Here is a 9658-nt window from a genome sequence, read left to right on the forward strand (position 1 = left end):
TCCAAGAGCAATTGTCAAGAGGTTTGCGAATTCCGAGGTACACCCTGCTGCTGGGTCTGCACACTACACAACAAAATCTATTTTTATTTATGTTTGGTTCCTTTTTGACCTTTCCATCTGTGCCAAGGCATTAGGGGATGCTCCCTTTGAGACTATGGTTCCTTCAATTTTCTCATAGGATGTGGAGACTGAGACCTGTGTTTTGTAATGGCTGTTGTTGCTGCAAAAAAAGAATTGTTTTATAGTCAGCCAGTCAAACCAGGGTTTGGACGACAGGAAAAAAGCTCCCCTTTTCAATCAAAACCTGGTTCATGGACCATCTGTAGACAAACAGTCCAGATATCTCTTACATTTTACCCCTTTGAAGCCCACATGTGTCATTGTTGTAACCCTAATTTTTAAAAAAGCTGAATGGATTTACAACTAACCAAGAAAAGGCATTTCATTTATTAAAGTGTGACTTTCATGCCAAGTTTTGTGTGATTCTGTTCAGCTCTATATTCTGTAGAGGAAAACAAAGACTCTTTGCAGGCAGGCTCTAAATTGGATACATTTCTTTGAACGTTTCATGCAGATTCTTTAAAGGATACAAATAATCTGGAATGTGGGAAAACTAGTTAGTGGTTCTGGAGAGGCTGAAATGCACTGGAGCTGGAAAAGCTGAACGTCTTATAAGTGTATCCCTTTGTTCCTTTGTCTTCGATTGATCAAAGATGAAAGACCCATAAAGTTCATACACTTATCACTACAAAAAATGTGATAAATTTGGCACTTTGAAGTTTATAGAAGGGCACAGTCCTCACTATTTGAGTCCTGTCTAGAGTGCACAAAAAGTCCCATATCACTGCTCTAACAACATGCATTGTTGAAAAGCACAAGGGAACCAAATAGGCAATTGGTCAGGGACCTAGGGGGTACAATCGCCAATGAGGTCCTAGGAGGTAGCAGGGCACCATCCGGTTTGAGGCAACCGATAGCTGGCAGAAAGCCGGGGTGGTCCAGTGAGTGCGCACGACTGAAGAAAGACGCCGAGATTCACTCGGGCTGGTGTCCATTAAGACCGCATCCGAAATACAGATGCCAAGATCCCCTCGGGCTGTACATCATGGAGCTCGCGAGTGCGGCTCCCTTCTATTCCCGCCAATTCCTTATCAAGGCTTCCTCGATCCCCAACGCGGTCTCTCCAATCGGTGTGCCACACACAGCACTCGAATTTCACAGCTTATGTCAGGCCTTCACAACGCCAGATGCAACTTCCTTAATTCTTCCTAACCTCACTGGACCACCCCAGCTTTCTGCCAGATATCTGTTGCCTCAAACCGGATGGTGCCCTGCTACCTCCTAGGAACTTATTGACGATTGTACCCCCCAAGTCCAACACAGTGCCCACATGTTTTTTGCATACAGGCATGTCACTCTAATGTCCTGAAGATGATCCCACTATTTATTTAAGGGATCGAAATGCCGTCGACAAAATGTACACCATATACACTCACGAAACTGTTATGTTAAAATATGTAATGGTGTCCCTATGATATTCTGTCTGTTTCATTTGTATTAAACTTGTATACAGACATGATTTCTTTGCCTGGACCCTTTACTTAATGTTGTTTGTCTGTTCATGTTAGTAGGACGCAGGCTGTGTCCCACTTGGATTTTTTCCCCTACTTTATGTTATACGGTTATCATATATTAAATACCTGTCCGGCTGGACAGAAATATACCACTGATCGAGTCTATATTAATTTGTACTGTACTAAAATACTGTCTAGGGACCATTGACTTTAGAAATAGCTAACAACATACATTGGCAAATTCATAACGTCACTTTGCAAACCAACATCTATTTTTTTTTTTGCTTGGATCGGAACATGAAAGGCAGGCCTGTTATCTTTGTCACTGCTTATTAGGTTGAGCGTGAGCCAGCGAGCAAGCGCTGCTCTGGGAAGGGGTGTGGTAGTTGAGTACGGAGAGAAGCTTCGCCCACTCCCCCCCTTATTTTTCATTTGGTTATGTGTTTGTCCTTTGTAAATGCTGGCTTCTGATTGATTATGACACTTGTTAGTCCCTCCTTAGTACAGCCATGTTGTAATTTGGATCCCCCATGGCTACTGGCCCCTTTACTTGGTTGTTACATGGGGCATGTACTATTTCCTTCGTGCAAACGTAGCCTCACACAGCTTTGTCCGGCCTTCTCCTCTCCGCCATCTTCCACCCCCTGGCCGGCCAGCCTCCTGATGTTCTTTCCTTCTACCTGCCGCCCTCCCTCCCAATGTCCGTGGCTTCACCCCCAGCCCTTCCTCCCATTGTCCGTGATGCCAAGTTGCCAACAATTTGCAATGCACTAGGTGTTGGGTAAATTGGAGGCCTATTGCATTGCACATGCTTGTTTTTAAACAAATTGAGCATAGGGGTGTCTCGAATTCCTGTAATGCACCCTCCTGATGTGTTTGTTAGTATGACAAATAACCCATGTTCTTCAGGCAGTGCCTGGTGACTACTCCAAGGTACTCCAAGGTAATGCAGCAAGCCCCTTTACCTGGCAGCTAGTCATAAGCACAGCAGTGAGCAATATGGCGATGGCAGCGGTGCTTATCTGTGAAAGAACCGAAGGCTACTTTTAAATCCCTTCCATATTTTGAGCAGCTGGGCACTAGCATGGGTTGTGTAGTCAAGGGGCATTCTGCATCCTCTCCCTATTCTCTTTTACAATCAAAGAAATCATTTCTGTTTTTAGGTTCCGTGTACACCACCTCTGACCACATGCGTAACTAAGCAATTTTTGCAAGGTATGCGGCACAGTTTCCCTGATTTATTGTGGCGGGGGAGGCAGGTTGGGCTGTGCTTCTCGGCTTTGCCTATTCTCCACCGACTTGTTAAAGGGTGTCCGCGTTCATGTTAACCTCCTTGGCTGCAGGTTTTCTCCCTCTCCGGGACTGTGAAGGAGCTGTAGAACATTGATGGGGTGTGTGGAGATGAATTCTGCCGCCTATTTATGACCTCCCACCAGCGGGGTGGTGATGGCTGTTGCAGAATAATCCCTTATGCAGCACTTCACAGGCAGGACATCTTTCATGTGAAAATCTGTCTACCAGCAGCAGCACTCCTGCCACAGGTATGGGAACAGAAGGGGAGGGGGAGCAGGCAATGGGAGGTGGACTCCTTTGAGACTGGCATGGGGAGCAGCGTATATCCAAATGATGTAAGTGAAGATCTCCCAATCTGAAGCAGTGTGCAAGGAGAGGACTTGATTACTTTGTCGGACAGAAGGTAGGGGTGGGCGGAATTTGCGAAATCCACTTTCGCAAATTATCACGAAAATGTTAAAAATCTCCGCAAACACGCGGAAATATCGCGAAGATGCAGAAGTTTTTTTCCCGCATGTTCGCGAGATTTTCTGCATGGTTGCGGCTCGCCAACTTACCCATGTGGTTGCGCGCGGTCGTGGCCATCTTGTTTTCAGTTGTCTCGCGGTGCATGATCGCGAGAAGAAAGACGTGATTGCGTGACGCATGACGTCACTGCGGGCGCGAACTGTCGCGAGACAGCGCAAATGGCTAAAAACAATACAACATCTCATGGAGAATGCGACCGGATCAAGAAAACTTGTCGGCGAATGCGGGGATTCAGGTAAGGCGATCGCGCGTGCATGAGAATGTATTATATTACAGCGCGAGCAAGAACCAAATTATCGCTAAGCGGCGGAATGCGGAAATTTTGACATTTTCACTCTTTCCGCGGAACGCAAAAATGTCAAATTATCGCAATTTCCGCAACCAGAACGAAATTTTAGCCCAGGCCTAATAGAAGGACCAAAACCAAGAACTGGGACTGACGTCAGTGCCCTTTGAAGGCCTTCACTGAACCAGAACAGTTTTTGCTGCAGCAAGCTCTTTATGTTTATTTTTGAAAATGTTTGCAGGCTTCAAAAACATCAAAAGCAAAATCTGGAAAGCTTTTAATATAGCAAATTTTCAGCTTCCCACACTCCTAAAGAGGGATTCTGTTGCTAATAGAGGATTTTTTTAGGTCGAGCATTCAAGACCTCTTGTATATACTTTAGTATATACTTATTATATACTTATATGTGTATGTACCTTTTGGGCGCTGGAGATCATGCCTAGGACTTGTCTGCTTCCGCTTAGGGACTTTTTTTTCTGTTCAACTGCCTCCATTTAACTGTCTTTATAGAAAACGACCAGCAGAGGTCAGTAAAATACCAGAATTGCTTTCTACTGAGGGACTTTCTTTTCTTCATTTTTCTGGCAACTGCCTCTATTTAACTTTCTTGATAGAAAACAAGCAGAGGTCAGTAAAATACCAAAATCATTTTAGCATTCTCTAGATTCCAGTTCATAGAAATTGTCTTCCACGAGTACCCGTAGACAATATTATTTTTTTCAAATCTTGTATTTTCAGTGATATGACCACCGTAGGCGCTGATTTTATAATAAAAACTGAGCTTTCGACTATACCATTTCCCGCTGGAAGGCAATATTTCTCTCCATGTGTTCCCATACCTGGCGTGTCAAGCAGTTTGGTGCTTACTTTCCCTCCATGTTAAAGAAAAGTAGATGTTTCAGCGCCCAGGCTAATGTACTGCATAGCTAAATACATATAAGGTCCCAAAGGCGAGACCAATTGCATTGCAAATGCTTGTTTTTTTTAATCTGTGGATGTGAAGATTTCAGCACATGAGCCAAGCTCAGGATAACAGAAATTGATTGGACATTTTAGGAGACCTACAATTTAGAATTGCTAACATGTAAAAAATGCTCAGTTTTCAAATATTTCAGGAATATAACACATCATTTAAAAGCTTGAAAAACAAAATGAACAGATGAGTTAAAAAAACATCGGTGTTCCCTGCCTTGGCTCAGTAGTGCTGGGAGACAGATTATCTTCTGTGCCCTCTTGTGTGTCTTACCCCATAAGTAACTCTTTTAAGGTGGAACTCAGCGCTTGCCCTCTTCACACCTGTACCCACCCATTGCACATTTCAGCGAGGGAAAATGAAATGTCAGCAAGTAATGTAGTCGTTCAGGCAAACTATGCTTAAGAAACAGGGAATCTTGCGCCTAGGAGAAGGCGTGGGGCTGCTAAATTAGGATTTGGATATATGAAAGTTGCTTGCAAAACTATCAGTGCTGGGCGAATACAATGGGGCAGATTTACAAGCTCCTTATGATACTTTTGCGCTGCCATTGTGTCACTTTTGTGACGCAAAGGCGGTGTAAAAAATGTGGCAAATTTACAACATGACGCATCTAGGGAGATGCACCGTGTTGAAAAGCCCTGCGTGACATTATACCTGTGTCAGGTATAATGTATGCAGGGTAGGCTTTCCCACACATGAAAGCCTCGTAAAAGTGACGCAGTGAAATCCACAAGATTTCACAGCGTCACTTTTATGACAGCCACTGCGTCAAAACCTTACGCCTGCTTCAAGCAGGCGTAAGGAGTGATGCAGTGTATTGGGAATATTCCGCAACACGCATTGCTGGGGTTGCATTGTGCTTGTAACACAACCCCAGCAATGCATGACTTTTCCACCAACAGATGTGTCAGAATTTCTGACACATCTGTCAATCCTTGCGCCATAGTGCTCTGCATTGTAAATACGGCGCATCTATGGTAGTGCAAGGGTTTTTCACGCAGGCGCAGGGAAACTGACGCATCAGTACAGATGCGTCAGTTTCTTGTAGATCTGCCCCAATGTGCTTTAGACTTTAGACAGTATTTACTTAGGGACATTAAGGGGTAGCAGTTATCCCTCTCTAGCCCTTGCTATTCCTGGTCTCAGGGGTCGAAGTCAGTGACCACCTCACCCCATGTTATTACAGACACTGCCTCTAGCCCTGAACGTTTCACCTGTGAATCATTGATTTCAGGCGTGTTGGCCTCTGGATAGTTCAACCGAAGCGAAACAATACTACAACCACCATAATGCCTCAGGTCACCATATGAAAATCCAGGAATAGAAACAGTGTTCATCGTGACCTAGAGAGAGGTGGTCACCCCAATACATCCATCAGACACAAACTCCTATTTTGCTTGCAACCTATTAGCAGGAACAATAAACTGAGGTTTAAATCTTTTGTGACCACAATGTTATCTGGTCAGGGAGTGCGCACTGCCGAAAACGATCTAGTAAATGGATGCGTGATGCTCCACGGTTCAGAATGTTCGTGGGCACAATACTGTCCAGGGCTTTAGCTTGTAATCCATCAAACCCAGCGCCTGGAAGCCCGACTGCTGCCATCCTCGAGACAGGACCAGCACAGAGCAAAGTAACCTTTGACCAAAGTGCACTGTCTGCTGGCTTCAGCATGCTTCCTGCTGAGAACCAGCATGTATTTACTTTGAAAAGGGGAGTACCTGCACTTCTCAGCACTGCTACAATTCATTTCACGAGAGTGTACCGGCACTTCTGAGGAGCAAATCAACTTCTATATTTCCATTTAAAGCACTGCTTCCAGTGATGGGGCGAGAAATAGAGGGGTTTCTCAGACTAGGCTCAAGAGGCTGGCTACCTGAGTGCCAGCATCACTAACATAAGCAGGGCAGGCCTGTAGGGCATACGGGAAGTGCCCGAATAGTTGGGCTGGCAGGTGTAGTGTGTGGGCTGTTTTTGGGGTGTTTGTGGATCGGTTTTGTGGTCCAGTTTTTGCAGTTGATTTCTCTGCTGTCACCAAAAACAGTGCATGAAGCAAGCTCCTGTACATGCACTCTCCTAAACCTTGCAAAACACTTATATACAGCCTGTCTTCAAAACTGCACTCAATTGCAAATGTGGCCCACTTTTTTAGCTATGTCATTCGCGAATGGTGGCCACTTTTATTTTGGAGTCTGCTTCTATTTTAAGTCTCAATCGGCCCTGCCCATGGCACATCCTGAGAAAGGAATTCGTGTCTTCGGACCGTATGGAGTTACTTCAGCTTGGTAAAAGTCTGAACTTTTACTCCCCTTTTCTGAACTGAAGTTTACAATTTCACATGAATTTGTCAGAAAAGGTGCTCTCTCAGACTAGCCATGTTCGTCATTTGAGTTAATAAAACTCATTATGTGATCAAAAATGGATTACACTAGTGAGGTAATGGGAGGGACATGGGGTAATTACTTCATGTGCAAAGGTGCGTGCTCATATCCTTTCAGGTTGAAGCTGCCCTGCGAGCCATGCTGTATTCAGGGAGAGACTAGAAGCTCCGCCCATTTCCTGCTCATCTTCTCAATTGGCTTCTGTTACTGTCCTTTCAGAATCGTTACATTTCATTTCTGATTAGGGTTAGTAGTCCCTTCTTGGTACCGCCGTGTCTGCATTTGTAACCTCCCATGAGGATTGGATGTTTTACTAGTGTTGTTACACGGTCTACTTTGTCTAGTCTGTGAGCCCAATTTTCTTTAATGATTTTCCCCTATTCTACCCACGATGTGCTTTCCTACAAAGCAGCATGCTGCCCGCTTTTATATTTTAATTAGTAATGGTGGTCTGCTGTAAATTAAGCGGCCGCACTTCTTTATTTATTTACTTTGGCTGAGTTGTCCGCTGTTACGGCCGCGCTTCTTTATTGATAGTATTTGTCAGTGCAGTCCGCTTTAATTTTAGCGGCAGCACTACAAAACTTATTTTTCTTTTCAGTGAAAAAGCCCCATAACATGCTTTCACTTTAATAGTGGCCACGCCCCTTTCTTTAGATGCTGCTCGCCGTATTCAGATTAGAGCGCACCGCGTCTAAACAAAGGGGCGCTGCCACCATTAAACTGAAAGCACCAAATGGGGCGCTTTTAGAAACAAAAAAAACATTTTGTGGAACTTCACAAACAAATGTTTTTTTTTTGTAAAAGCATCCTGTGCCATGCTTTCACTTTAATAGTGGCCACACCCCTTTCTTCAGACGTGGTTTGCGTTAACCTGAATACAGTGAGCAGCGTCTAAAGAAAGGTGCGCAGCCACCATTAACGTGGTCTAGTATTTGCGAGACTTTGAGCTATTGGTATTAGAAATGCCAATGCCTTTTATGTATGTGTTGGTTTGCAAAACACATATATATAAGACATAGTCATTTACAATGCCAATAGCTTCCACTCTAACAAACGCAAGACCTATCGCACTGCAAGTGCATGTTTTTGACTTGAAGTCATAAAATGATTTATTAGATTGGGATTAACCATATTCAGCAACAAAACTGCTAAATATGTTTTTACAATGTATTGTTTGATGTGCCCCCTGAATATCGAATAAACAATATTGATGGGACAGAATATTGAGGGCCAAATATCAAACAAAAAATATCAACAGGTAAGTCTAGATTTTCTATACTTAACTCCACATATATGTAACTACAAGGTATGTAGATGTGGAGTTAGGAATAGTAAATCTATATTTCACTATATTCACTTACCTTTGATATTCTGTCCCTCCATGTTCTGTCCTTACTACAATATTGTTGATGTTGATAGTCATTAGTACAATTGCATTGTTTGTAGCTGTGGCTTTGTATGAAGTATCTATGATCCACTGGATACTCACATAAGATACTTCAATGAAGGAAAATGGTAATTAGTCAACTTTTAAAATACACAACAATTAAGAAAAAGTAAAACATGAGCAATTACTTTACTTTGAAATATGACGCATCAATGTTATTCTGCTGTATCTCAATTTTTTTGTGATATTTTACTGAATGGAATTATTAATGCGCTTTAGACTGATTTAGATGATTTTGAAATGTATACATTACTGAAGATGTGTGAAAATAGAAAATTGACATCACTAACTGACAGTTAAGAATTGGATTGCATTTTAGGATGTGTTAAATTTTATACTCGCAAGTTACAAAAAAATACCATCTGCTTGAATTCAAAATACATCACTTGGTTTTGCGTGTGGCAGAATATCCTAGAAACTATAATTCACGTGAGTGAACATCTCTGAAACCTCATCACCACCCACAACACTTTAAAACGTTGTAGTATCATTCTTCACAGCTACACGGATTGGAAACTGTGTACAGGAGAGATTTGATTACCTTTTACAGTGCCTAGGAGCAGGGGGGTCTTCGAACAAAGTTTTAGGAAAAGGATAAATAGTCTCCTGATGAACTGCAGCCAGAATCCCAAATACCACACCCCCCTCCTTAGAATACATTTTCATGCCAGTTGTGGAGAGTCTACAGTGGGTTGGTGGGTATCCAGCTGCAACCACTTTATATAGGTGCCTTAGTAGGAGCATGATTAGTAGGATGCTTGTAATATGTGGATATTGTCGAGAATAAGGCACAGTATTCCACAACCCTGTGGCAAGTCTGGGACTAGAATGGAAAAACAATAGTCAGTGTGTGAGTCACATGGAGATCAACTTGTAATTACATATTCAGTCTAACTGTAAGCTATTAGGTGTTCCGTTCATTCTAGAAGTAATATGAATAGTAGAGACACTCATCAAATTCTCAGACATATTCATAATTTAGAAAAAAGATTGAAATAAACCTAAGAAAATGAGTTTGGACAAGTGCACACAAAGGACCCGAATCACGAAGATGAACTGAGACGAAAGTCTAACTTTACAACTTTCGGTATTCACACAGGGCATTTACGAGTAGTGAAGTTAGACTTTGTCTTTGTTAAACTTAAGCTTTGGTCTAAAGTTTAAATGAGA

At 42.8% G+C, this 9658-nt stretch overlaps 1 protein-coding gene across 1 annotated transcript in view; it reads right to left on the reverse strand.

Moving 5' to 3' along the window:
- Positions 1–9154, reverse strand: part of LOC146796877 (extracellular calcium-sensing receptor-like) — an 81259-nt gene extending 72105 nt beyond the window's left edge. The window contains exon 1 of the mRNA XM_085631411.1: positions 9030–9154. Within this exon, the coding sequence (XP_085487537.1) occupies positions 9030–9154 (125 nt within the window). The remainder of the gene's footprint in view (positions 1–9029) is intronic.
- Positions 9155–9658: the final 504 nt, after the last annotated feature.

The sequence above is a fragment of the Triturus cristatus genome, chromosome 10 (assembly GCF_964204655.1).
Source record: "Triturus cristatus chromosome 10, aTriCri1.1, whole genome shotgun sequence".
In the NCBI taxonomy this organism is placed as follows: Eukaryota; Metazoa; Chordata; class Amphibia; order Caudata; family Salamandridae; genus Triturus; species Triturus cristatus.